At 57.9% G+C, this 24,663-nt stretch overlaps 10 protein-coding genes across 10 annotated transcripts; 4 read left to right on the forward strand and 6 right to left on the reverse strand.

The window, feature by feature from the left end:
- Nucleotides 1-132: 132 nt before the first annotated feature.
- B0H64DRAFT_439105 (uncharacterized protein) lies at nucleotides 133-425 on the reverse strand (the record flags this gene model as incomplete). The annotated part of the gene is made up of 2 exons (XM_062806401.1): nucleotides 133-267; nucleotides 345-425. 2 exons carry the CDS (start codon nucleotides 423-425, stop codon nucleotides 133-135), a joined length of 216 nt encoding a protein of 71 aa, XP_062662175.1.
- Nucleotides 426-759: 334 nt separating this feature from the next.
- On the forward strand, nucleotides 760-2,239 carry B0H64DRAFT_454132 (uncharacterized protein). Its single transcript, XM_062807264.1, has 2 exons — nucleotides 760-1,169; nucleotides 1,238-2,239. The coding sequence occupies exons 1-2, from the start codon at nucleotides 927-929 to the stop codon at nucleotides 2,012-2,014; spliced, it is 1,020 nt and encodes a 339-aa protein (XP_062662176.1). The 5' UTR covers nucleotides 760-926; the 3' UTR covers nucleotides 2,015-2,239.
- Nucleotides 2,062-3,149, reverse strand: B0H64DRAFT_80139 (NUDIX hydrolase domain-like protein). The gene is made up of 5 exons (XM_062808789.1): nucleotides 2,930-3,149; nucleotides 2,817-2,851; nucleotides 2,627-2,748; nucleotides 2,396-2,572; nucleotides 2,062-2,348 (listed from the first exon to the last, which is right to left on the reverse strand). The coding sequence occupies exons 1-5, from the start codon at nucleotides 2,969-2,971 to the stop codon at nucleotides 2,110-2,112; spliced, it is 615 nt and encodes a 204-aa protein (XP_062662177.1). The 5' UTR covers nucleotides 2,972-3,149; the 3' UTR covers nucleotides 2,062-2,109.
- Nucleotides 3,150-4,090: 941 nt separating this feature from the next.
- Nucleotides 4,091-6,151, forward strand: B0H64DRAFT_439108 (major facilitator superfamily domain-containing protein; the record flags this gene model as incomplete). Its single annotated transcript, XM_062806402.1, has 3 exons — nucleotides 4,091-4,940; nucleotides 5,052-5,109; nucleotides 5,164-6,151. 3 exons carry the CDS (start codon nucleotides 4,091-4,093, stop codon nucleotides 6,149-6,151), a joined length of 1,896 nt encoding a protein of 631 aa, XP_062662178.1.
- A 1,883-nt stretch (nucleotides 6,152-8,034) lies between these two features.
- Nucleotides 8,035-10,883, forward strand: B0H64DRAFT_316431 (uncharacterized protein; the record flags this gene model as incomplete). Its single annotated transcript, XM_062800285.1, has 2 exons — nucleotides 8,035-8,075; nucleotides 8,135-10,883. The coding sequence occupies 2 exons, from the start codon at nucleotides 8,035-8,037 to the stop codon at nucleotides 10,881-10,883; spliced, it is 2,790 nt and encodes a 929-aa protein (XP_062662179.1).
- A 284-nt stretch (nucleotides 10,884-11,167) lies between these two features.
- Nucleotides 11,168-12,891, reverse strand: B0H64DRAFT_422443 (Alpha/Beta hydrolase protein; the record flags this gene model as incomplete). The annotated part of the gene is made up of 1 exon (XM_062805563.1): nucleotides 11,168-12,891. Exon 1 carries the CDS (start codon nucleotides 12,734-12,736, stop codon nucleotides 11,168-11,170), a length of 1,569 nt encoding a protein of 522 aa, XP_062662180.1. The 5' UTR covers nucleotides 12,737-12,891.
- A 189-nt stretch (nucleotides 12,892-13,080) lies between these two features.
- Nucleotides 13,081-14,511, forward strand: B0H64DRAFT_80223 (uncharacterized protein). The gene is made up of 2 exons (XM_062808791.1): nucleotides 13,081-13,556; nucleotides 13,631-14,511. The coding sequence occupies exons 1-2, from the start codon at nucleotides 13,227-13,229 to the stop codon at nucleotides 14,357-14,359; spliced, it is 1,059 nt and encodes a 352-aa protein (XP_062662181.1). The 5' UTR covers nucleotides 13,081-13,226; the 3' UTR covers nucleotides 14,360-14,511.
- A 551-nt stretch (nucleotides 14,512-15,062) lies between these two features.
- On the reverse strand, nucleotides 15,063-15,953 carry B0H64DRAFT_80220 (uncharacterized protein). The gene has a single exon (XM_062808790.1). It carries the CDS (start codon nucleotides 15,738-15,740, stop codon nucleotides 15,099-15,101), a length of 642 nt encoding a protein of 213 aa, XP_062662182.1. The 5' UTR covers nucleotides 15,741-15,953; the 3' UTR covers nucleotides 15,063-15,098.
- Nucleotides 15,953-20,341, reverse strand: B0H64DRAFT_80229 (uncharacterized protein). The gene is made up of 4 exons (XM_062808792.1): nucleotides 19,163-20,341; nucleotides 19,042-19,113; nucleotides 18,773-18,991; nucleotides 15,953-18,714 (listed from the first exon to the last, which is right to left on the reverse strand). The coding sequence occupies exons 1-4, from the start codon at nucleotides 20,160-20,162 to the stop codon at nucleotides 16,166-16,168; spliced, it is 3,840 nt and encodes a 1,279-aa protein (XP_062662183.1). The 5' UTR covers nucleotides 20,163-20,341; the 3' UTR covers nucleotides 15,953-16,165.
- A 3,628-nt stretch (nucleotides 20,342-23,969) lies between these two features.
- B0H64DRAFT_439114 (uncharacterized protein) lies at nucleotides 23,970-24,489 on the reverse strand (the record flags this gene model as incomplete). The annotated part of the gene is made up of 3 exons (XM_062806403.1): nucleotides 23,970-23,989; nucleotides 24,048-24,124; nucleotides 24,206-24,489. The coding sequence occupies 3 exons, from the start codon at nucleotides 24,487-24,489 to the stop codon at nucleotides 23,970-23,972; spliced, it is 381 nt and encodes a 126-aa protein (XP_062662184.1).
- Between the last annotated feature and the right edge of the window lie 174 nt (nucleotides 24,490-24,663).

Here is a 24,663-nt window from a genome sequence, read left to right on the forward strand (position 1 = left end):
ACACGCCCAAGATGAATGCTTAATTAAAACCTTGAAACTGAAAACATATCATGATCATTGTATCATACACCTAACTTCACAGTTCCCTCCCATACTCGATGATAATACACTCTTGTGTACTTCGTATGTCACTCAGTTCGTCGAACCCCTGCCACCCTGGTCCTTCCCCTTGCTCGTCCCTCCGCTAGCGGGTGCCTGCTCGAGCCCGGCTCCCTTTGAGGGCTCGGGCATGGGCGCCGTCTTGTCTGCGCGGCTGACACGAGTGGACTAGGTTTTGCACGTTAGATGACTGGTTTCTGGAATGCCCGGGTGGCGATGGGGATGGGAGGTCTGTGAAAGCATACCTGTTCTTGACCGGCGCCGTGGATGATGTTGTGACCGGCATCGACAGCGTTGTCCGCTGACCCGTCTCCTTGGCGAGGCATTGTGTTGGTGGGTTGTTTGGTAAATGGAGGTGGTGGTGTGTTTGGTTTGTTTATGATGACGTCGTTTCCGGATTGAGCACTGGACGGATGACGAAGCGAGGGAGGGAGGTACTTTGATGAGATGATTTTTACAGAAAAGAATACTCACCATGAAGAAGAGAGAGGAGTTATAAACCCTCACATCTTCATTGACGTCATCCCGTTTCCGATATCAGACGTCATAATAGATCTCTCAACACAAGATCGATGGAGACTACCATGTACACTAACGGAGTCGCTCTGCACTCGCTCAGTGGGTTACATCCACTGACAGGGGCCACTGAAGCGGACCAAGCCGGTCCTGGAGCGCCGCGCTGTGCAACCCGGGGCCCCACCGATCTTCGTTTGGCCAGGGCGAGCTGCAACTTCCAGATTTCTTGACGTCAATTCTCCCGGCAGCCGTTCGAACACGACTCGTAAACATCACCACAACCAAGTCCCACCAAGGATAACCGCGTCGGGATGCGCAACCGGTACATCACCCTCTTGATTATGCCCATAATCCTAGCGGCGCTCTACCAAAGCAGGACAGCCCTCTTGCGCACCTGGAGCACGTCGCCCTTTGCATCGCGACTCGCGTGGACCGCCTCGACCATCTCGGCCCACAACAAAATGTCCACCTTCCAGCACCCCGACTACCACATCCCCATCACCCTCCCAACCGGCCTCTCGCAATCCCAACTCCTCGCCTTCCCCCCTTTCAATGTAAGCCGTGCCCAACAAACCCCACCTCCGTACATCCCACCCCCACCCAACTAACCCCCCCAACACAGTCATGGCTCACCACCCTCACAACCTCCCTCACGACCCAGCACACCACGCCCTCCCACCCCTTCCACACCAGCCCCTACACCCTGCACGCCATCACCATCCAAGCCTTCGACCTCTTCGGTCCCAACCGCCTAGGCTTCGTCAAACTCACCTCCACCATCACCAACGCCCACGGCGAGGCCCTCCCCGGCGCTGTCTTCCTGCGCGGCCCGTCGGTGGCGATGTTGGTTATGCTTATTCCCGACGATGTGCCTACTGATTGTGGGGATGGTGGGGATGATCGGGACGAGAGGTATGTGCTGCTGACGGTGCAGCCGCGGGTTGCGGCGGGGAGTTTGGAGTTTGTGGAGCTGCCGGCGGGGATGGTGGATGAGGAGGGGGGTTTTGCGGGGCAGGCGGCGAGGGAGATGGAGGAGGAGTTGGGGATTGTGATTGGGGAGGGGGAGTTGGTCGGGTTGAGTGAGTTGGTTGGGGGGGATGGGGATGGGGATGGGGAGGAAGGGGGTGCTGTCGGGGAGGGGGGAGGGTTGCCGAGGGCGGTGTACCCCAGTGCCGGGGGGTGTGATGAGTATATCCCGATTTATATGCATGAGCGGCGCGTGCCGAGGGCGCAGCTTGGGGAGTGGACGGGCAAGTTGACGGGGTTGAGGGAGGAGGGGGAGAAGATTACGCTGAAGTTGGTAAGGATGAGGGATCTGTGGAAGGAGGGGGCTAGGGATGCGAAGTGTCTCGCTGCGGTGGCGCTGTGGGAGGGATTGAGGAGAGAGGGGAAGATTTAGGTGGGGTATGGTATGTATGCTCTCTCTATTCCCAGTCTTTTTTCTCTAACTTAACGCGCGCATCTACTCGTTGTGGTGGGACGCCTGGCCTGCCCTTAAAGCTTGAACTTTTTGGCTATCTCCATGCCCTCGGCGAGGTTGGCTATCCGGGCGTCGATGGCGTAGCCTTTAGCTTCAAGTTTGATGCATTCCTCCCACAGGTCGGCCAGCTTCACGAGGAACACCTCGATGAACTCGTTCTCTTCGAGCTCGGGCTTCAGGTCCTGGTTGGCGGGGAGGCTCATGTCGACTGTGACGTGAACCATGCGGAGGTTGGTGTTGCAGAAGCCGGGGTCTGCGGGCGTCAGAAAAGGGGCGGGGATCATGCCGAGGAAAACTCACCGTTAAACATCACGGGCGTTGTTTCGAGAACTTCGGAAACGTAGCCCGTCTCCTCCTTGAGCTCCCGAATGGCCGCCTGCTCCGCCGTTTCCCCCTCGTCGATCAGCCCGGCGGGTAGTTCGATGACGATTTTGTCTAGCGGCGGGCGGTACTGCTTCTGGAGGACGATCTCGGGGCCTGCGGGACATGGTTGGCTTCTGAAAGCGTGCGGAGAGTGTTTAAGGGGCGTACCTGTCTCCTTCTCTAGGATGGCGACGATGCCTACACCGTCGATATCGCTGCCCTTCGGCCGGGTGGTTCGCTCAGCCGACTCCCATGTTCGTGTTACGCCATTGGGGTCCTTATATGTCTTTCTGGATGGCTGTCAGGACCGGTTCTTCGACTTGTCATCCGGGAGATGGGGCTCTACAATTGCACTTACTTTACGAGTTTTGTCCACACCGCCTCGCTCGCGGGCTACATTCCACATAAAGGTTGGTTATCCTCGCGTTCATGGCATGGAAGATTTTGGGTTTCACCTAGGGCATATCTTACAAGGGGCTCGGTGGATATGACTTTGGCTTCTTCTTCAGACATGGTTGCGTGTAGTTGGGAGTCCGGTCAGGCGATAGCACGTGGGGTGTAAGTCACTTCTTCTAACATTTTATGAGGATCCGGTAGGGGGGTCCAGTGTCTCGCCTCAGTGGACACGGCGGACGGGACCCACAGATCCGGCCCCACGGTTCCTGTATGTACCTGCCGACCTCGGGCGGGTGGGCCCGGGCGGCCATCCAGTCAGACCAAGCAGCTCGGCTCGCCAGCTCACTTGCAGCCGTCCGTCCTTGTCGATGAGTTGGCGGCCTTGCTGTCCATCTTCATGGCGTTCCCAACGAATTTTGGGCTTTTAGGGTTGCGATCGTATCTCACGGGCTATGCGCTATTGGCTTTCGACCATCAGCCCACGCTGGCAATGTGCGAAGCGAGCCGTCCTTGATGATGAGAGGATTGGATGCTGCCGGGAGAAAGCGACAGAGGTTCGCGGGAGAGACTGAGCGAGCAATCGGGGGTTCTCCTCGTCAATTTACGGCCCGCCCTTGCAGATGCCATGATGTCCTCTGCAGTGAAGACATGGCAGCAAATGGATGATGCATTGCAGTAAATGCATTGCAGCCAAACCATTGCGTGTCCCTGGAATGGAGGGGTGACCGCGACGCGCATGCCACACACATTTGAGGACGTGTTCCTCGACGTCACCACATGCAACCACAAATGAGGCGCGGGGAGGACCAAAGTAGGGCTGGCGCAACCGTGCCACCGGAAAGCTTGTCGACGTCGCATCCAGATTCGTTGGAAGAATCTTGAAACAGCACGAGGTGCGGAGCTCCGACCTGCCTTTCTTGGTGCTGATATTTTCATCTCGTTTGGGCTGACACCATTCTTTTAGCGGCGCATTTATTACCAAGCCGTGGTCCCGTTCATTACGCAACATCGAATCCTACACAGCACTTTTCAACTCACGATTTTTTACATTCCTTCTCGTCATTTAATGCGTTTCTGATCGTGGCTTCGTTTCCACTCACTCCTTATCGTCTGCATTTCCTGTGTGTTATTCAGTTAGGCACCTACCTAAGGTACCTACCTTGGATATTCGTTAGGAGGGGGATGTCCCGATAATCCAAGCCACTCCGACGACCAAACTCCGGACCCGACCCCGCCATGGCGACCAGGTCCCGCGCCCACTCCGTTGACCTTATCGACACGGACACGGACCGGACGCCGTTATTGGCCGGAACACCCACCCCGACAGCCTCGACTTCAACCCGCTCTTTATCACCGGGGTACATCACCACCCAATCCACCACCCAAACCATCACCAATGACAACGATGACAACCAAGACTACGGCGCCATCAACAATGGCCGCGCCGAACCCCCCTCACCATCAGCCCACCTCCGCGCCGTCCTCCGCCCTCGCGTGATCCTCCTCTCCATCGCCGTGGTCTTCCTCATCGAGCTAGCCATCGGCATGACCACCCCGCCAGTCAACGCCATCATGGAGAGCATCATCTGCCGGCAGAAGCACCCGGAACTGTTCCCCCCGCTAGACACCAACATCACCATGCCCGCCCCGGTCCCCATCCCATTCCCGCCTACGGATCCCGTTCCGCCCACCGATCCCGTTCCGCCCGCGGACCCTGATTCACCTACGGCCCCCATCCCACCTACGGACCCCATCCCACCCACCGACCCTACCACCCCCAACACCACCCCCAACACCACCCCCCGGACACCCGCAACAGAACTACCACTACCACCACCGCGACGGATCCCCAAGATGCGGCGCATCGCCGGCGGCGTGATCCTCGTCGACGACCCGGCCTGCAAGCGGCCCGACGTGCAGGGCTACCTGGCCATGCTGCGCGGCTGGGCCAACACGTTTGAGGCCCTGCCCGGCATCCTCGGCGCCGTGCCCTACGGCATCATGTCGGATCGCTGGGGCCGGCGGCCGGTGCTGGCGCTGGCGATGGTTGGGTGTGTGGTTTCGGTGGGGTTTACTTATCTGGTTTGTGAGTTCTGCCTTTTCTTTTGGGGGAGGGGGGGGTTGTGTTGTGTGTTGTGTGTTGTGTGGGTGGGGGTTGAGATTAGGGGGTTGGTTTGCTGACTGAGGAGGGGGGTAGTTTACTTTTCGGATTTTGTGCCGTTGTGGGTGACGTGGTTTTCGGCCGCTTTTCAGCTGTGAGTTCCTTCCTCGCCGTGATTGGGGTGGGCGGTTGGCTAACGGGATCCAAGGATCGGTGGTGGCGTGTCTATCGTCGTGGCCATGGTGTATACCATGCTCGCGGATGTTGTCCCGTCGGAGGAGCGCACGACCGTCTTCTTCCAACTCAACGCCGTGTTTCTCGGCTCGCAGATGATTGCCGGCCCTCTCGGCGGCGCCATGCTGATATGGGACGCGTGGACCCCGCTGCTCGTCGCGCTGGCTCTTCTGATCCTCACCAACATGCTGGCCCTGGCTGTCCCAGAGACAGTCCATGTCCACGACCGGAAGAGGTCGCACGAGGAAGAGTATGGGGACGGGGACGATCTTCCCCGGATAACCAAGCTCTGGCGGAAGGCTAGCGAGGGCGTTGCTGGGGTGTGGGATTTCGTGCTCGGCAACAAGAGCGTGGCTTTTCTCATGTTATCGCTCGTGTTTACCTATCTGGGCCGCTACGTCGGAGAGCTCCTGCTACAGTACTCGACCGACCGGTACGGATGGAGCTGGAGCCTAGCCTCGATGGTTTTGACCATCCGCAATGCCGGAAGCCTCGTGGCGCTACTGGCGCTGCTACCCGTAGTTAGCTGGTTTTGTGTTCGGCGGTTGGGCATGGAAGACATGGCCAAGGACCTTTGGTTGGCACGATGGTCGGGCGTCATTATGGTTTTGGGAAATCTGACCACCGCTGCCGCTGTCAACGGTACCATCTTCTCGGTCGGCCTGGTCTGGTTCGCCCTGGGTTCGGGTATGGCTTCCATGATCCGGTCGCTGCTCAACGCGCTGGTTGAGGAACACCATGTTGGCACCGTCAATTCCCTCATTGCCTTCATGGAAATGGTTGGCATGACCGTTGCTAGCCCGTTGCTGGCGAAAAGTCTCAGTATCGGGCTGGACCTTGGGGGCGCCTGGGTCGGCCTACCCTTTCTTGCCTCCGGCTTGTTGTTTGTCGTTTCGACGACAATATTGTACATGTTCCGGCTGCCAAATGGAAGGCGGTCACCAGTTGAGCCTCGGTGCTGAGGTTTGACTACCATCGGAGCTTGGCAAATATGCCAATGCCAACGCTCATCAAAGGGAGGAAGAACTTGATCTCGCTTTTATCGTGGAGCGAACGCGGCTGTGTCTTCGGGTTGCTAGGTACATTTCCTTGGTTTCGGTTTGGACTTGGGAGCCGATAGATCACATTGTGCTGTCGATAAAATGGCGTTTCGGATTTGGTAAACAAGAAGAGAGGAGATTTGTATAACGCATAGCATGTTGACTTGGGGTTTCATGGACCTTCCTAGCCGCTCATACAACCTTCACCGGCACAAGGAGTTCGGCGCGAGGGAGACTAGAACAATTCCCAACCCAACGTGACCACCTACGAGGTCGTTTCAGCTGCCGCTCAGTTTGCATTTTATTGTCGAGGGCCGGAGGAATTTTCCAGGTCACCCGAGCAGAATTTCCGGCAAGAGTAGCAGATGAAACCGAATAACTAGTTATTTGTAACGAACTACCTACACGCAATGTGACAAAATGTGCTGCTTTTTGGATAACGAGCTCCGTGAAAGCTTGTGGAAGAAGCCGCACGCGACATTTCCCAGGCAGGCTCGGCGCAAACTATCGATTTCTTCCCTCATACCAGTCGCCGGAGGACCCCTGTGGAATCTCGCTTGCTCAAGATGAAGCTGCGGTGGGAAATGCACGTGTGTGCAACGTGCCCGCTAGGTTTTGGAGGTTTCTCCCGCAGAATGATCGACAGTGATCATTGTGATGAGCCCGTTGTCTTGCTTTGATCTGCCCCGCATGGACAAAATGAGGGGTGGTTGAGAGTGAGTTGAAGATGAGACGCGCTTCACGCGTCGGTAAGCGCCGAGGCACCGTCCAGAAAAAGTCTGGTAAGAACGGACGTCATTGACAGGGAGCGGGTACGTACCGATCGATTCCCCTGAACGGCCGGCCGGCTGAACGGCTCCCCCATCCATGTGCCAGCAACCGCTACTCTTTCCTCTTTTGGGTTGACTGCAAGCCACTCTCATTATCACCCAGAAATAATCTTGTGGCGCCTCAGTTCTGACCCCTTCTCGGAACCCGAGATTCGGAACTCCATTTTTGGCCGCAACGAGCATGCACCACTGGTCGAACAACTCGAACAGAAGGAAAGAGGTCTCATGGGTTGGGGAAAGACCGGGAAGGAAGTCGCAGCCCTGGATGCCCTTGTCACCCGCACTGGCACTAGCCGGCAAGAGCGCGAATCATCTCCACAAGCGCGTGCTTCCAATTCAGGGTCCGCCCAAAAAGGATACGAGTAGGTTGCTCTGCCATTTTGTCACTTCAGGGCTTCTCCCCTCTCTGCCACAGCGCTCTTTCATCCCTGTGTCTTTGCGCGGCGTGGAGTGCCATCGTTGCAACCCCCCGCCTGACCTTTGTCCGTTCTTACCACGGACAAACAACCCACACTGCCGCTCGTTCCAGTGTAAATTCCCCTGTCGATCGTTTTCTTCGTCTTTTCCCTTCTTCTTTCGCTTCTAGCTGTGGAATATTCGACAACTTGACCGGCAAAATACGATATCAAAGCGCGTGCTGAAGAACCCCACATCGAACGACCCCTTTTTTCTGAACTCGGCACACCAAAAAGCGAGTGCCATCCGATTCAGCTCTCGTCGGCAACGCCCCCTGCTAGTTTCGGGGTTGGCCGAAGCTTCGAACGTCCAGAGGTCTGAGATGGCCTGTTTTGCTTGCTCTGGCTGAGGAAGTTTTGTTGCAGACCACCCAGAGCTCCCGTCGTCCTCGCCGTGGCCTGGGTTGGTGGCTAAGCTTCAAGTAATGTTGGTATCCCAGGTCATGTGCCCTGGCTCGGCTATGCGCTGACTGTCTGGTGCAGTTAATGTATTAGTTCAAAACAAAAGTCACTCGTTACCATGGTGTCGTTCTTTGGGCTCAACATTGGGGGCAAGAAGAAGTGAGTGGTCGTCCAGCGATCCTACCAAAGGGAACCCTTGCGAACCGCTGATGCCACAGGAAGCCCGACGAGAAGCCCGCCCAAGAGAAGCAGCCGCAACAATGGAAGCGCATAGATCAAAACGCCCTGGGAGAAGGTCAATTCTTCGGGCAGAACGCCAACCAACCGGGTGTTGTCAACGGGAGCATTCGATCCGTTTCCCGAACCGGCACTCCCCAACCGACACGCAGTGCCAGCAGTCCGTATGCGAACCGAGACACCCATAATATGGCCGTCGCCAGCATGGCCGACTTGACTACTTCCGGCCCTGTGCGTTCGGGCGGCCAGGCGAGCGTCCTCCTCAGGCCTCACGCCTCCGAAGCGAATATCCGGACCCGATTTGGCACGAACAACGGGTCCTCGGCGAGCCTCGCGGGTCCAGCGCCCGGCTTCGGAGCTCGATTTGGCGCCAACAATGGGTCTTCAACGAGCCTTGCCGGCCCCGGTCCCGGATTCGGGTCGCGGCCGGGAACTGCAAGCGGTAAGGCGAAACCGTGGGTCAATCCCTTGGATGTCCATTTCGCAAGGGACGCTCCCTCCGGTCCGCCTACGCCCAAGTCCCCGTACGCCGATTCGATACAGCTCCCGCAAACTCCTACCACGGACAACGGCGACACGGGGTCGGTGTTTGGTGAAGAGGCGGACGACATGGTGGACGCTGTCATGGCCTCGGTCAAAAAGCGGGAGCAGGAGGAGAAGGCTGCTAAGAGGAGGGAAAAGGAATTAGAGAGGCGGAGGGAGACAGCCCGACTGGACATGGAGAGGCTGGAGAGACAGAAGTCGACCGAGAGTACACTAACGGCGAGGGGCCCTTCGGCTCCACATTCACCGCTGGAGCCACAACAAAAGCCTTTCGAAGAACTGGCATTGCAGGGCCCCGTGTTCAGGGGCGACATGGATTCGAGACCTAGCAGCCGCCACGGGCCAGCACAGGCGCCCTCCTGGCACCAAGGGCCGCCTCCGACGGGCCCTCCAACGCAGTGTCTCCCCCAGCCGCCTGGCCAGGGGCCACCGCGCCAGGGACCGCTCGGCCCCGCTGGTGAATGCCGCAGTGGGCGGTCACCACGGCCGGCTATCAATGGGCCCGGGCCAGGACCCGGACCCGGACCTCGACCGAATGGTTCTGGTCCTCAGCAATTCCGTTCTAAAGGCCCCTCTCCTGGCCCTCAAGGTACCCAGTCTCGTGCCCAAGGCCCGGCGCCGAATGACCCCGCCGAGAAAGTCTTTCGCCCTTACCGGCCGCCTCCTCTGCAGGGCTCCGGTCCTCTCGGGCTGATGTCGGAAGGACTCCGGTCACCAAGCCCTGCCCACAATGCCTCCGGTATCAAGGGCTATCGCGCACAAAGTCCTGCGCTCCGAAGTCCGGCGGTACGAAGTCCACCTCCCATTGAACACCATGCCGCAGTATTCAGTTCGGACCCGGAAGCACCTAGTAGCAGACGAGGCACGCCTGGTCCCGAAAGGCAGGGACTAGTACCACTGATATCCTCCTTGACTTCCCCATCCACTGTGACCTCACCAGGTTCAATTCGTCGACTGTCTGTCGATGACGAACCAATCGAGCCGTTTACACGGCCCGTCATTAAAAATGTCATCGCAAAACGCGATACTCTGACTTCTAGCACCCCTCGACAGCACAGCCTGTCAATGAGGATCGAAGAGTTGGAGAAAACACTTCTGGACGCGCAGCAAGCTCACCCCGTGCCAAAACTTCCAATTCCGGAAGACAACAGAACCAGTACGAGCAGCAGCGTCTACAGCGACGGGATTAAGGACGAGGATGACGACGACGACGACGGTCCAATCCTGTCAATCCACCCAGCTCCGCTCCGCATCATGTCACCTCCTGTTCCCTCCCATGCTACCGGCCCTGGTCCTGCACCTGGCGCCACCATGTCCCCTCCGGCTCCCATCCCTGCCGCCATCGTCCGGCCGCAGAGCCCCATGCGAGGTCCGCCGAGGCGGGGACCACTTCCTCGCCGCCCCGGCTTGGAAGAGTATGGCGTGTCTAGCAAAGCAGTTAATAGTCGAGGGGGAACACCTACTCCTGCCTCCAGGAGCGGCAGCATCGACAACTACAGCTCGCACAGCTCTCCACCGTCATGCACGAACACGCCCCAAGTCCGACATCCCAACGTCAAACGCGACCTTACCCAACCCAGCCCAGCGCCGACGGTTGACACGCTCGAGCGAGCCCGCCCGAATCCTGTAGTTGATACGGGTTTCAAGTTTGACTTTGGCCCCGGCCCAGGAGTTATCGGCCCACCCACCCCCGACTCGACCACATGGTCGCTGGCGTCACCGGCTGGCGATGTGGGCTCGACGCTGCCTCCCCCGACTTCTGACCCATCTCAGGCACAGGGGAAGAGTGAATTATCGGCAAAGTTCACCCGCTCTCACGTCCCGGCCCCACTTAACTTGAAGTTTAACTTCTCCCCTGACGCCCCGTCGCGTGATCCGACCTTGGGTAGCCCAGGGGGCATGTGGACACCACCTATTCGGTCGGCTACCGGATCAACGATGGACGGACGACCATCCACCTCCGGCGGGCCTGGTGGGCCTGTAAGTGGCGGCGGGCTGGCCGCCTCACCGAGCTTCCTCTCCAAGTTTCCCGACCTATCCGCGCAGGGAGACGATGACCCGGCTGCGTTCATGGGGATCGGTATGGCGCGGGGGCCGAGTATTAGGGACGTTAGGAGGCCGAAGACGTCAGGAGCGAGGAAGCCCAAATTGGGAACGATTGATTCTCGCGGGACGGGGTTCATCTAAGGCACTCGTTATTTTCCTTTCGGTCATTTTCCTTGCCGTTGCATACATCATTTGTCTGATACCATCTTTCCTTTCTATACCCCATCTACCAAGATTTTTCATCATTGCCTCCATAAGCATCTCAGGATAGACTCTGCATTCGATCACAAATGATCACTTCATCGCATTTATATGCTATCGCTTTAAACCAAATGACCTGCCCTTCCAACGCGGGGGTATAACGCCAGACACATACAACAACCATCACCCACCCCAATTTTACAAATCACCCACCAGCAAAATCATCACCCCAAAAACCCCCTCACCGCCCCGCCCACCCCCTCCACATCCAACAGGAATGTGTCGTGCCCGAACAGGCTCTGCACCTCGCTCAGCTCGTGGTGCTCCACGCGCGCGTTGCCCGCCTCCCGCAGCGCGTCGGCCACCTCCCGCTGCTGCCACGCCGGGAACAGGATGTCGCTGGCCACGCCCAGCACCAGCACCGGGTGGTTGCGCAGCGTCTTGAGGCCGGCGACTAGGTCGGCGGGGGGTTGGGGAGTAGTGGTGCCTGGGGATGTGGTGGTGATGGTGGTGGGAGGTGAGGGTTGGGGTTGTTCTTCGTAGGGTTTGTCCGGGAGGGTGAGGCTGCAGGTTCCGCCGGAGGGGGTGGCAGATTGGGAGGACGGGGATGATGGTGATGGTGGGGGGGTGAGGGCGTGCTGGGCGCGGCGGGCGGCGGTGGCTTCCTGGTTGGCGCGGCCCAGGTCGAAGAGGTCCATGGCCTTGCTGACGTAGAGGAGGCTGTTGGGGTCGTAGGTCAGGCAGAACTTCTCGCCCGCGTGGTCGAGGTAGGTCTCGACGAGGAAGTCGGGGCAGAGCGCGGGGGGCTTGGAGCCGTCGGCGCGCCGCCGCCCGAAGCGTTGTTCCCACTCGGGGCCGGACCGGTACGTGATGGTTGCAATTTCGCGCGCTAGTTTCATTCCTACGTGGGGGGGGACTCGCCCGTAGTAGAAGCCGCGGTTCCAGTGCGGGTCGTTGAGGATTGCTCGCCGCTGCACGTACCGCATCGCGATGCTGTAGGGGTGGCTGCGCGCGCAGGCCGAGATGGAGACGATGCGCCCGACTCGCGAGGGGAACTCGACCCCCGCTGCGAGCGACTGCATGCCGCCCATGCTGGAGCCCACGCTGGCGTGCAGCGTGTCCACGCCGAGGTGGTCGAGCAGCCGGAACTGCGCCCGCACCATGTCCTGGATGGTCAGGATCGGGAACCGCGTCGCGTACCGCTCGCCGTCGAGCGGGTCGATGCTGGATGGGCCGGTCGACCCGTAGCACCCCCCGATCACGTTGGTGCAGATCACAAAGTACTTGTTTGTGTCCAGCGCCAGCCCAGGCCCGATGAACTTCTCCCACCACCCCGGCTGCGGGTTTTCGGGTGTTGAGTGTGCGTGCGAAGAGGCGGATAGCCCTGTGTGTAGCAGGATTGCGTTGGAACGGGCTGCGTTCAGCTGGCCCCATGTCTCGTAGGCGATGTCGAACTCGTGCAGCTGGCCGCCATGGTCGAGCAGCAGAGGATCGGTGCAGCGGTAGATCTGGGTTGCGCCCACGGTGTAGGACGGCTCTGGCCCGCTCTTGTCGGAGCGTGTGGAGGCTTGCTGCTCGAGGGTTGCCGAGCGGGTTTCGAGGGCGTCGAGGCAGGGGAACTTGATCGCTGGGTTCGAGGGTGCGCCGCTGCGTCGGGCCGTCTGGCCGTGGATGTATCGCGCCGCATTGCTGCAGACGGGCTTCACGGTGTGGTGAACGGGTCGGGGAACGGCTGCGCCGGAGAGGAGGGTTTTCGCATGTCGCAGGGTCGATGTCACTCGTTGCGACTTCATGCTGTGTGCTCTGCCAAGTGGTGTCGGTGGGTGGACGAAGGACTCACTCAGCTTGGCAGGTATGCAATGGGTAACCAGAAGCTGCACATCGATTGTCGTGGTGGAGGGAGGGATATTATGGGCGCCGGGGCCATTCCTGGGGCCGTTACCGGCGCCGTGGGTGTATTTCCAATTCACTGCTTCGGTTCAGTCCGGATCTTCCGTTTTGGGGCATTTCGCCATTTCACGTGCCCTCTTGGCATTATTGATCACTCAGCAAGCGGGGCAGCCCTGTCGAGATCCCTGCAGAGGTGCTTTTCAGCTCTTGGCGGATTGTGGGGTGATGTCATGCCCCACTCCTTTCAACTCCCCACGATGTCCTACAAGGCAAGAAGCAACAACGGCCCTTCGCATTGCTGCCTGACCAGTTCTTTCTGGATAATACAAGTACCTTACTTCCCGATCTAGAGTAAACGCCTTCCTCCCAATCTTCCCCGCGTATGCACTTTCCATGACCATCGACGCAAAAATCACAGTTACACTCGGCGCATCAGTCTTCGCCTATTACTTGTATTCGGTCTGGACGACATTAGGGAAAATGGCCACAACTACTGGCAGTTCTGGGGGCGGCCAATATGAGCCCAGTGTCGTTGATGTCATCGTTGTCAAGGCCATGTTGACCAAGGCTCTCAGTTTCCCTCCTGAAATCATCGACAGAATCGTTGACCTTGCCGAGTACTGGCCACACACTACCACCGAACTCAATAGCACCACCGTTATTGCCCGGGGGAACAACCAGTTTCACAGGCCAAGCGATAAGTCGTTGGAAAATATGTTCCTAGTACGTATATCCCGCCTACCCTGTTGTTGCCTTTGCCCCCAACCCTACAGGTTGCTGATGGACTCTCGGCTTAGCTCCGCTCCACTCCTCTTGGGTTGCATAACTGGAAGCGCGTCTCCAGCGCCGCCAATGATATACCGATCGAAAGAACGCCGCTTAAACCTCAACCGCCGGGGGAAGAGTTTTCGGCCGATGACTTCCAGCAGCTTATCGCATCTCCCGTATCAATACTCGCGCAGCCCTGCCGTCGCATCGTCTTCACCATCCGTAGCCGTGACCAAGGCTTTAGCGGCGTCCGTGAAGACCACGGCACATATAACGGTTCATGGACATGGTTTGAGGTCGGATTGGAACGCTGGTGCAAAACCAGCCCCGCCCAAACAAGTTCGCCGGAACAGCCTGAGCGAACCGAACAGCAGTCCCCGCAACCATCCCTGAAGCTGGATGACCTGTGCACCGTGATTCCAGAGGTGGGGTGGGAAGGAGAGGTTCAAAACGCCTACATCTTCAAGCACAACCTTCATCCGTCTGAGGACCTCAAAGTTCAGTGCAATGTGACGGCCGAGAAAGAAGTTGTGGAGCACCGCGTGGTTTGGAGTCACACGGACGATGTCGACCCAGAGCGTGATGTTGAAGCTGCCACCAAACTCACAAGACAAGGCCGAGGAAAGGCTACGGGGAACGGCAAATTTGTCCGTGACCTCAAGTTGGGCGACGTCGTCACGCTCTGGTCCAAAGCGAGGTTTCCCTCCTGGGCCAACTTCGTCGAATCGGCGAAGATCGATGTGTATTATGCGATTTGAAACCTCCCTAGCATCGGCGTTCGGAGAAGCGCGAGATACATTCGTAACCTAAGACATAGATTCGTCAACATCTTTTGGGGAATTGTGGTGCCACGGTGAGACATACATGCGTGGATCAGCCGTGTAGGACGAGATCGTGACGAGACACAGTGAACCCGTAGATCAAAGACCGAGCGCATGCCGGCTGCCAGACAAGTCTCATGTCTATTCCAGCCTCGCAATTATTTCCCCCTGACCGCTCCTTTGCCTCTCAAGTAATAAGGGGTTGGTTGGCTAGATGGGTCTTCACCGGACATCCGAGGGATGAGACAACATCAACGCCTAGCCTTTGTTTCTCTCCCCGCTGAAACCATAAGGCGGTTACGTACTCACCTCGAACAAAGCATTCCTAGCCCGATCTTGGGGAACTTCCCGCCTCGCGCTTTGACGATCCGTCACCCGAGGCACGTTCGAGGGGCCATATCGGACGACCACTTACTCCCCACCAGATCATCCCGTCTCGCCAACATCGGATCACCGCAACTGTCGACTTTCTGCGGGTGAAACACCGGGACAAAGCTTGTCTTTTGGCGGCACGCCAGGGACGGGCGAAGAGGGCGCCGTAGGTGAAGACAAACTGAAAGGGGTTGGTTATTTGCATTATGTCTGGGGCAAGTTACGTCTATAGGAATAGGCAAGGCCCATGGGACTCAATTCACCACACTCGACGCCACACACACATTATAAGCATTTTCCATTTTCATTCCTTTCTCTGTATTCTGCAAAGCGGGGGTATGCGGTATGGGGTAGGGTATGGTATGGTCATGGACAATTCTCTTTTTCCCCTCTTCTCATCCTCTCTTGCCATGTTTTGTTCGCTTGCTTGCCGCTCCGCTCCGTTTCTTTCAATACAGACCCAGAACCAGACGACGACCAGACAGTAAAGAACCAGAAAACCATGGTATCCCGTTCTATAAAGTCCATGATGCACACAAAACATATGAGACACTGAAAAGGGGGAGGAAAAAGGGTAAACATAAAACTCGGACCCTCTCTCTCCTCCCGTAGTAGACCGACAACACAAAACAGACGCAGCCGAACAGGGGTCGGTGGCCAACCGACTTACCGCGCCTTTTCCATGGGATGCTGCTGCTGCTGCCCGGAACACCCGTGACCATGACCCTGAGCCGAGCCGAGTCGAAACCCCCCCGCCTTGCGATGCCCGGAAACGCCATGCCATCTCCGGCCGTACCATCACCTTCCAACCCGTCCATTTCTCATCGCTGATAGTCCTAACAATGCTTCGCTTCATCCCATGGCAGCGTAAACGTCCGCTCGTCGAATTCGGCCGGGCGACAGACAATGTGTCGTTTCCATAATCCCGGAAAGCTCCGGCCCACATTACTCTCGCGGGGAGCCCGTCGCTCAGGTATGGCGGGCAGAAAGCGCACCGTTTTGCCCGTAGTAAACCGTACCCACTCCCCCCGGAACTCCAGGCAGGTCAAACGCCACGACGCCAGGCTTAGCTAGATGTGCACCCATGGCCCAAATCAGATGGCGAGATCCTGAAGAAGCAAGGCAGTTGTCCAATACAAGAGACCCCAAACGCACACAGAGAGGAAGACCTCGTAAACAGATGGGCCAGAGACTGGAAACCATGGACACTGAAGTATCCAAGAAAGCTCGCCCACCCGGCCAGTCAATCTGAACGCCCACCGCGCGGCCTGGCCTGGCCTGATCCGGCTCGGAGGCTGGCATACGCAAGCTTCCAGGCTGGCTAGTAGCTCAAGTACAACACCGCAATACCACCCCTGAAGAGCGGATTGTTCAGCCGCCCTTGCGGTCGGCGTCGTTCTTGGGCGGCGGCTCGCTGTGGGAGGAAAAGCTGTTGCTATTTCCGCCACCGTTGCTATTGGCCGCGGCGTGCTTGAGGTCCGCGACACCCTTTTTACGCGATTTGGACTTCTGCCAGCCGTTGAAGGACTCGGTTTGACTCTTCGCGGCGCGGACGTGTCCATTCTCTCTCGCGAGCCCGTTGATCCTGTGGTCGTGAACGGGTGACCGGGTCGTCGAGTCCTGTTGATGCTGCTGCTGGCGTGCCGACGAGCCGTTCGGTGACCTGCTGTTGTTGTGGTTGGAACCCTTGTGCGACGGCTTGGAGTATTCCTTCATCGACGGCAGTCCTGGCGCCTGGGTGATGGGCGATGGTTCGAACCTCCGCGCCACTGTTGGTGACGGGGTGCGGTGCTCGTACACAGGGGAGAGATGCGGCGACTCCTGGTGGGATGCAAAGTCTCCCATGGCGAGGTCCAGTGGCGCTAGCTGCTGCCGAGTGTGGATCCGTGAAAAGCCTGCCAGATTGTTGGGATCGCCAGCAACTGCTGAATAAGGTAGCTGAAGCCCGGGCCCCATGGCAACCCGCTGCTGGAAGGATGCGTCTATCATATTCGGCATGGCGGTGGAAGGGGAGCGGTTCGTTGAGGAGCCGTTCACAATGATTGGCCGCTGCGAAGCTGGCGTTGCGACAGGCTCGGCGCTGCTGGGTGAGGGAGTGGTCTGCGAATCCGGCCACGAGCTGCTGGGGCTCACGCCTTGGATGTGCAGAGCATTGTCATGATTGTTGATGCCATTCGTTGCAAGGGATTCGGTGACCGCTGCCGGATGCGCTGACCCAGCAGTGGAAGCGTTTTTGGGTGCCGTTCCATTGACCACCAAGGGCTTCGACGGCAGCTTCCCGTTGGTTTGATTGAAGGGTGTCGAGAGCATCGGCGCGGAATTCGCCCCAGTCGATATATTCCTGGCGTGTCCCATGGGTGAAGGCGACCGCGACGTCCGCTTCATCCTCCGATCAAGTACAGATTGGGGCAGTTGATCAGTCGACAACCGGCGGCGCCCTCCACCGCCCTGGCCGTTCTGGCTCGGCTCGCCGGACGCCTTGCCGTTGCTGGGCGTACCGTTGCTGAGATATCCGTTCGCTTGCCGACTCTGGCTCGAGTAATCGTTCACATAATACCCCACATAACGCGGCCCGTCGTCTTGTGGTGGCGAGTCCGACAAAACCTTCGCAGACGCATCGTCAAATCCCAAATCACTTGCCTCGTCTGGGATGAAGCCATTCATGTGCACGCCGTTCACCTGGCGTGACTGGGATGCGGAGGCCCCGTTATAGGCCTGGCTAGACGTCGAGTATCCGGCCATGGATTGGGACGTAGCCATAGGGGTCCTCGAAGCTGGCTGGGATTGCGACCTAAGGGTACCACTGCCAGGCGAGGTGCCCGCGTCACTCGCTGCCGCGTTACGATGAAGGCTCCGCCGATATTCAGACTGCCCGTTGGCTGTTGCAGCCGCCGTTGCCGGCGACGAAGGATAAGTCGTAAACCCCGGATGGAAATACGGGGATGGTTGAATCGGATATCCCAGGTTGTACATAAGTTCAGGCCGGATGGGGGCTGTCAACGGCGGGTTGTCGAAGGAGTTGGTGCGAGACCTGTCCGTTGCCGAGCCATTCTGCATCCGCTGAGCATGGGCGAGCACCTGCTGCTGGCTGAGCTGCGTGTACAGCTGGAAGCGCATCGTCTCCTGCGCGGCTAGAGCATTGAGCGATGATGTTAAGAACTCCTGGGGCACGCTGAGCTGCGGGCTCTGGGCTTGGTACCACAAAAGGTCTTGAGTACTCAATGTAGGAGGGAGCGTTCCTTGGGCGAAAGCTTGGTTATTTTCGTAACCAACACCGGACGACCCCCTGCGATTCGCGTTGTTATTCCGGTGAAACTGCCGGTTGCCGCGGAACCCGCCGCGGTTGCGACCGCCACCACCGTGCTGTTGCGAAGCGCTCCTCACAAGGATCGGCCTTGGCGCCGGCGCCGGCTTCTGCCATATCCTCTCCTCTTCTTTGGGGAAGACGTACTCCTCGCACCACTGCTCGAACTTTCCTTCGGCAATCAAGTCGAAAGCCCTCCGCAGCTCCATATGGAGCCCCCGAAAGGATGTGTCATCGGCCGTATTCCCGAGGTTGCGTATTGTGTTGAACGGCTCCTCGATACAGAGAGCGTTGTTCGAACCAATGTGCCACTTCTTTTCCGTCTTGGTTAGCAGTCTCCCCGTTCGTATTGACAAGGCATGCTTGTCGTAGTCGAATTCGTGGGCGTAGAAGCGGAAGAACTGAAAGAGGAGGGTCGCCAGGCTGTCTTTGTTCTTCGCGCCGAAACCTCGCAGTTTTGGAATGTCATCGCCAAATTCGCTGCGCGTGCCGTCCGGTTTAAGAAGCTTTAGGTTATGCCGTTGGTGGAGCGCGGGCAACACAGGAGGCTCGCGCAGTTGGAGGAACGCAATGATCATGCAAATCCAGGTGTAGGAACTCAGGGTTCCGCCGAATGCTACGTAGCGGGTGTGAGAACCGGTGCGGTCATGGTAAAATGGGCTGGGGTTACGAACCTGCATCGTTGATGATCCTCCTCCGCGTCCAGTACTTGATGATGATGGCCAGGGGCCGCACGCGGTCGTCGATACTAACGTAGGTCCGCACCATGCGGGTGTTCTCCAGGGCCAGCGTATTGTTGACATTCATGTCGCAAGCCAGATTCAGCTCGGGGTCCCAGATCTTCACGATGGGGACCTTGGCGGACGAGACGCAGACAACCTTTTCCATACCGTCTGATTTCCATTAGTTTCTCGCCAACTACGGAAGGGGAGGGGGCCCATACGTCGCTGTAGAAGATCGGCGATTAAGCAGACGCTCTCCAGGTCCCGCCAGGGGGTAGTAATGCAGATGTCAACTGCGCTATGTCAGCGTAAGCTCCAATGAGGGTTCTCAAAAACACTTACCGTCAGAGTCATCGGAGCACAGGAGGTTCCCAGATGAACCGAACAAGTTTACCCGGATGTCGTGGCCTGGCCACTCGTCGTTGAAGAGCTTCTCGAGTTTGCTAACCAGCTTTCGCCGGTTGCTCTCGATCGCATCTGTCGGTAATAGCCTGCTGAACAACTCCTGGATGTGGGTTTCGAGCTTCGCCTCCCCTTCTTCCGATAGCTTGTTCTTGATCTTGTCCGCGCCCACATTTTCGAGCCTGTCGGTCCCAAGACTGTAGGGCATGCGGCGGCGCGAGTGGGGGACCGCGGTCTCAAACCGACACCCTCCAAGCCTAGGGGGAAGCGGTCGGAGAGAGGGCACATTGCCGTTGGTCTCGGAGTAGGCGGAGCGTGGGGAATGGTTTTGCGTGGCGCCGGGCGAGTGCTCGCGGGATTCGAACGAGTATTTTCGAGGATGCTGATGAGGAGTCGATGGCACCGAGCTCGACTGTGCGGCAGCGAATGGCGCGCTTTGGGCGGCGGAGGGCGGGAGCCGGGCGGACACCTCGGACGATTTCTTGGCCGGCATTTTGGACGGCTGTTCCTTTCCCGATTTCATAAGCGCGCGTTCGGCGATCTCTGATGATTTCGCTGGTCTATTCCCATGACAGCTTTGGGCGGCCAGTTTTGTGTGGGTGTTGTCCTTGTTTGACACCTTGGAAGATGACCTCGACCGCGTGGAGGGTTTTGTTTGCGGGGAGGAAAGCACAGGAGGGAGTGGCGGCGTCTGCAAACCACCTCCACCGCCCCGACCGGCCGAAACGAGCTTGTTGTATTGAAGGAGCTTATCCTGGTAGAGCTGCTGCTGAGGAAAGAGGATCGGGAGGAGCTCGAGCTGGGAGCCGAAATAGCCCGTCGAGGACTCGGATGGCGACGTGGGCTTTGCCCTCGGTGTCGCGGAGGCGGAGGAAGCACCCGACCAAGCGTGGGACTGGCAGTGATGCTTGGGTTCAGCCGCTACAGGCTGGCCGTCCATGAAGCCGAGCGTGGTGCAGGGCAGCCCCCAAATCCACTTCCTGCAGGTTTGACTCCGGCACGTGGGCGTAGCCTAGCGCTCGGAACGCGTTGGGATGGGATGAACCCTGCGCTTGGGATGCCCTAGATGTGGGTGGCGCCCGCAGCGTGCTGGCAGTTCTGCAACCTCTCGATTACACCGCGACTCCAGAAACACTTGTGAGGACCAGTGGTCCAAGCACTCGAAATCGAGACAGTGCAGGAGCGATCGAAAATGCCCAGACCCCTGAGTATCGGCCGAGCAACCGCGAGAATGTCGTGACGATCTTGGATGGCAAGTTGCTTGCTCCCAATGCCGATCACCAACAGTATGTAAAACTTCAGCAGCGAAATCGACCGCGGATGTCCGAAATGATTACAAGTTGTGTATCGATGTGCTCCTCGTGAATCCTGTCAGTATGGAGCAGTACAGTGGTATGGCCGGTAAGCTTCGATGGTCGGACGAGATCACCGGTCGAGATCGGTCGGCCGGCGGTAAAGATGGCGACGTAGTCCAATTTTTCGGTGCTATACCAGGGTGCAAAACCAAGCCTGTGGGCAGACCGCAAGACGGTCTCGTCGCGAGGGGGCCGAGATTCGACAGTGCGATCAAGCACGGTCAATGCCGCAGAACGATGCTGGCCCCGGAAGGAACGCGCAAAGACGATGGACCAACTCGGAGCAACCGGAGAAAGCCGTCGGGTAGAAAAAAATACACGGAAATCTCGAGGCGTGATAATATTTGAGCGAGTCGACCGGGACGCGTGTGGGCGTGCGAGTGTGCAGGTGTGCAGGTGTTGCGGGTGTTGCAAGAGTCTCGTCTCGTATCGAAGCGGTTCGCCGGCGTGTCTGGGGAATGAGGAGAGAGTCAACCTGCAAAGTCCGGGCAAAGGGAAACCAAATTGATGCTGGCCAGCGTCGAGCTGGACGGTGGAGCAGCACAAGGGAAAAAGGCCGCTGACAAGGGAAGTAAAGGTAAAGGTAAAAAGGGGGTGCAGGCGGGAGTGGACGTCACTTGAGATGGCGGTTGACCGTTTCCATTGAACGATGCGGCCCTAGGGTCATCGGTCGACGCTGCGTTCAAAGCGGGAAACCTGGGTGCTGTCGCTTTGCAAGCAAGTGCCACACAGGGACTGGCTCGGGGCCAAGGCTAACAAAAAGGAGTCTCCAATATTAAGCCAAGGACGGCTCCACCACCACATTACCGCTCCACAGTGATGGCTTTTGGCCAGTCAGAGGGCGCGCCTCGAGCAGGAAGCAGCCCCGCCATGCCCCCCCAGCGGAAACCAACACTGCAGGGCCTCGGGATCCGCGTGAGGGCGGTTCCCCAGGGGCACAGGGGGCAGTGAGGTCACAATGCTGCCGAATCCACACAGAACAATCTTGAAAATGATCAATTTGAGCACGTAGCATTCCTCGAGATCTTCAGCAAAACCGCATTGAAGTTCCGAACCCCCAAGATCAAGTACACAACTAATTCTTTTGTGTGTACCTCGGTCGTCTCAAGGCAACCTTCAAGGTACCTTTGTTCTCCGCGAAGCCCCTCACTCCCACGTGGTGAGCTCTGTGGTTCTTTGAGGGCCCTGATGCCGCTTTCCGGTTGAGCTGGACGGCCTGAGTCAAGGGAAACACCCGACACTGGAGATGCGCAATTTATTTTGACCTACTTCCCCATAAGTTCCATACCTACTTCGAAAACCGGGCAGCAGAACAGTTAGCTCTTTCTCACCTCGGACATCTGGTGCACCTACTCGTAACCCAAGCAGCCAAGTCGAAAGCGCGGGTTTCAAGTGGCTCCTTCTCGTAATGTGTGCGAGGAATGTGGATTGGGGCTTGGATTTCAGTTGCCATGTATGTATGTACGAAGCACCTACGAGACTCAACTCCGGGTCCGAGTTATCACGCCCAGAAGTACCAGACCTAGACGCAGTTTCGTGAAAGATTTTAACGAGCAGATTCTCTATCCACCTGGTTTCTTTCAACCGATACTCTCAGAGAGTCCAAATTGTAAGTTTGCACGTAATTTGCATCCCCATCTTCCTCCATCACAATCTCACCTCAGCTGCCGTCCGGTTGCACAACATGATACCTAGAAGCCCGTCACAATTCGGCCCACTTGACAGCACCCCATGGTTAGGTCAATTGAGTCTTTGTTTTACCCCCAACAGCGGTGACAGCCGTCTCCCAAGCCTCAACAAGACACTTCTGTTGTGACATCGACTGAGCCGCAGCACAATGCGAGACCAAAAACCCGGCCATTCGGACCCCCGGGCTCCGGGTCAGTCATCGGCGAGGGGGATCCACATGCACCCAGAACCGACGGATTGGTGGTGCCCAGAATCCGTCAAGCCCGCACCAGGCCCAATTCATTGAAGAACCTGGGGTGACAGGATCGAGGCAACGAGTGTTCGCAGCACTCCCCCACCACTGCCTGCACTGTACCACGTGTTGCTTATGGCATTCCTTCGTTTCGACTCCGCCGTTACGAGGTAAGCTCCCACAACTTGAACCTCGGAGTCTTTCTTGGCTGCAAAGAGACTTTTACATAAGTACCTCCCCACCTCCCCTGACTTCCATCCCGATCGAAGATCTGAAGATCACTCGACCTGGAAGGAGCCGGGAATCCGTAACTTCAGAGACAACTCTGATTAACTCTCTCTGGAGCACGGTTCACCAACAAGGAACTCGGGCGCGCAAGGGCCCACCGAAGCCGCAATCCGAGTCTGGAATCCTTCCCGTTCTGTCCGGCGCGCGTCATGCCCCTCGTCCCAGGGTCCCCACACCCCGCAATCGGCGGCGTCAGACTTTGGGATCGGGCGGCCCTAATTTGGGCATCTCAGCGTATCGCTCGTTGGTATTGCATCCGCTCGATTATTAGACCAGTATTTGCTCAGACGTGGGTGGTGTGTTCCTGGGCGCGGCTAGCTGAGCTGTTCCCGGGTCGACGCAACCCCAGGCCGATCAACCGAGATGGCAAGAAGGCCTCGTCCTATATTTCCGACGCTGCAAAGTAACCCGTTTCTATTTCCGTCTCTACCATCCGGGAGGTCCTGGGCTCGATTCATTCACGCACATTGTTCTTGACGGCTTCCCCGGTGCAACGAAACCCAGGAACGAACGAGACACCGTGGTTTACCAAGCTCATCCTTCGGGGATGGACGAACGGCACTAACACAATGCTGTGTTTCCCGGTAAAAACAGCGTTGCGGAGGCCGTCGTCCGCACATTCTTTTGAGTCGGCCTCTCCATGGCTCCAGGTTCGCTGCAGGAAGTCCAGGAGCTCACCCGTATTCTCGAGCCGTTGTCGGATCGTTGTCGAGTCAAGACCACCTCCGCACATCCGCATATGTCCAGCCACACTCGACACAATGGTGATAGACTCCGAGTCGCTCTGATCTCGTTCTCGACCGTCTACACACAAACAATCCGACCGTTGGCCAAACAAGGCTGAAAGAGAGTTGGAACCCCCGCAGTAGTTATCCAATCGGATCGAAAGTTCTTCTCAGGAACCGCCCGCCACCACACGTGGCAGGGTGGGGGGTTCAGAGCTGTCAGCCTTGTCAGGTCCAGGCCGCGCCAGGGCAAAGCGGGTTGGGCCAGGGGTCTCTCCAGGAGCAGCTGCAATCTTGCTCCCGTGATTCCTCATATTACTTTAGAATTACCAGGCGATCTCGAGAAACTCGAGCGCACCAGACACGCAGTCATTTCCAGTTGCAACAATGTCCCTTATCCCTTCGACATCAGCAACAATCCGTCGGCAAAGCGTTGGTTGTGCGGGCCGTTGGCTCCACTAGCACTTGGGAAGTTTGGCTACAGTTATGTTAGCCCAACCAACATTCGAGTAACCAAGAGGGAAAGGGGGTCGTACAGGCACTGCAGTTGTTGTCGGTAAAGTGCCCATTGACGTAACACTGGAAATTGCGGGTCGGCGCGTAATGCCAGCCGCTGTGGAGAGTTATTCGGTCAGCAAGGAACAAGACCTGACTCACTCCGGCTGCAATCGCAGCCTGCGGCAACAACACATACCAATTGGTGGCCCCGTTCCGGGTGATGCATTCTCCGCTCTTGTAACACTTGAACCAGAGAAGCTCGCCATTGTTCAAGGATTCGACCACCCTGTATCCGGTACCCGGGCCCGACCGGCAGTTCACGCCCGAGGGGGCGTTGACGATCCTGCAGTCACCGTCGATGCGGGGGGCGAGGGCGTCGTTGCCGGGGTTGCGAGACTGGAGATCGTCGGCGTTGGCTATGGGGCTGGCGCTGAGGCCGCTGGGGAGGAGGGAGGCTACGAGGAGGGGGAGGAGCTTCATTGTGGTGGTGGTGGTGGTTGTTAGTGATGGCGGTGGTGGGGTTTTGTGGTTGGGCTGCCTTGGAGTGTCTGCATCTTCGCGGAGTGGAAATGGGAAGGCCTTTTTATATCCGACTTTTGGTTTCTACCAGTCAACCCGTCGATGGCAAGGAACAAAGGCGGCGGGACGGGGAGA

Source organism: Chaetomium fimeti, assembly GCF_033439085.1.
Source record: "Chaetomium fimeti strain CBS 168.71 chromosome Unknown B0H64scaffold_2, whole genome shotgun sequence".
NCBI classification, from domain to species: domain Eukaryota; kingdom Fungi; phylum Ascomycota; class Sordariomycetes; order Sordariales; family Chaetomiaceae; genus Chaetomium; species Chaetomium fimeti.

Excerpts from the sequence above, each read along its gene's own strand:
- B0H64DRAFT_80223 (XM_062808791.1), top strand. The coding sequence starts at position 13,227 with ATGACCATCGACGCAAAAATCACAGTTACACTCGGCGCATCAGTCTTC. Across the intron at positions 13,557-13,630 it reads CGTTGGAAAATATGTTCCTA|CTCCGCTCCACTCCTCTTGG; the intron begins GTACGTATATCC and ends CTCTCGGCTTAG.
- B0H64DRAFT_80220 (XM_062808790.1), bottom strand. The coding sequence starts at position 15,740 with ATGTGGGCCGGAGCTTTCCGGGATTATGGAAACGACACATTGTCTGTC.
- B0H64DRAFT_80229 (XM_062808792.1), bottom strand. The coding sequence starts at position 20,162 with ATGGACGGCCAGCCTGTAGCGGCTGAACCCAAGCATCACTGCCAGTCC. Across the intron at positions 18,992-19,041 it reads CGCCGATCTTCTACAGCGAC|ACGGTATGGAAAAGGTTGTC; the intron begins GTATGGGCCCCC and ends AATGGAAATCAG. Across the intron at positions 18,715-18,772 it reads GAGGATCATCAACGATGCAG|CATTCGGCGGAACCCTGAGT; the intron begins GTTCGTAACCCC and ends CCCGCTACGTAG.
- B0H64DRAFT_454132 (XM_062807264.1), top strand. The coding sequence starts at position 927 with ATGCGCAACCGGTACATCACCCTCTTGATTATGCCCATAATCCTAGCG. Across the intron at positions 1,170-1,237 it reads TCGCCTTCCCCCCTTTCAAT|TCATGGCTCACCACCCTCAC; the intron begins GTAAGCCGTGCC and ends CCCCCAACACAG.
- B0H64DRAFT_80139 (XM_062808789.1), bottom strand. The coding sequence starts at position 2,971 with ATGTCTGAAGAAGAAGCCAAAGTCATATCCACCGAGCCCCTT. Across the intron at positions 2,749-2,816 it reads GTGTGGACAAAACTCGTAAA|AAAGACATATAAGGACCCCA; the intron begins GTAAGTGCAATT and ends ACAGCCATCCAG. Across the intron at positions 2,573-2,626 it reads CATCCTAGAGAAGGAGACAG|GCCCCGAGATCGTCCTCCAG; the intron begins GTACGCCCCTTA and ends CATGTCCCGCAG.